This window comes from Xenopus laevis, chromosome 1L, assembly GCF_017654675.1.
Source record: "Xenopus laevis strain J_2021 chromosome 1L, Xenopus_laevis_v10.1, whole genome shotgun sequence".
NCBI classification, from domain to species: Eukaryota; Metazoa; Chordata; class Amphibia; order Anura; family Pipidae; genus Xenopus; species Xenopus laevis.
The window spans coordinates 10,864,378-10,865,011 of record NC_054371.1 but is presented as its reverse complement, the minus strand read 5'-3'; the positions used below and the strand labels follow the sequence as shown (position 1 = coordinate 10,865,011).

At 46.4% G+C, this 634-nt stretch overlaps 1 protein-coding gene across 1 annotated transcript in view; it reads left to right on the top strand.

Moving 5' to 3' along the window:
- The window catches only part of XB22166511.L (provisional ortholog of G protein-coupled receptor 151 L homeolog), a 1,194-nt gene extending 761 nt beyond the window's left edge, over positions 1-433 (top strand). Inside the window, exon 1 of the mRNA XM_018225513.2 lies at positions 1-433. This exon is cut by the window's left edge and continues 761 nt beyond it. Within this exon, the coding sequence (XP_018081002.1) occupies positions 1-433 (433 nt within the window).
- Positions 434-634: the final 201 nt, after the last annotated feature.

Sequence of the window (634 nt, the reverse complement as noted above, 5' to 3'; positions counted from 1 at the left end):
GTGGTTACCAGAATGGATTGTGTGGATGTGGGCAAGGCACAGCAGCTTCGGGACTCTTCATCCACCAACTGCATTGATGGTTCTAGCTCAGGTCATCCTGTTCCTCAACTGTACTTTGAACCCTGGAGTCTTTCTGGCTGTATCTGATGAATTCAGGGAAGGTTTTAAGAATATATGGACAGTGGTGAAATGTAAAAGATGCAGTGAAGAGGGGCTCAGCAGAGCAGGGGAGAATGGATCAGATATGGTCACCAGTACCATCCAATCCTTGCAAGACTTGAGAACAAACTCAGGACTAAGGTCCTCCCAAGAGTCCAAGATGAAAGAGGAGAAGGTCCTTCCAGATGTGGAACACTTTTGGCAGGACCGCAGGAACACAACAGCTGGAGAAGACAATGATCCCATGCCCTGGGAACACCAGGAGAAGACTTGAAGCCCAGCAGGTCCCTCAGTCCCAGTGCTGTGTAGAACTCTATCTATTGATGTGTTTCTAGTGTGGGGAATCTATGAGTGGGACTCTTGAAGTCTGTAGTGGTCAGTGACCAGTGTAGTGTATGTTAATCTCTAGTGGAGTAGACAACATGCTTAGCCAATGATGTTAAAGGGGAAGATAACATTTTACATTAAAAAAAGG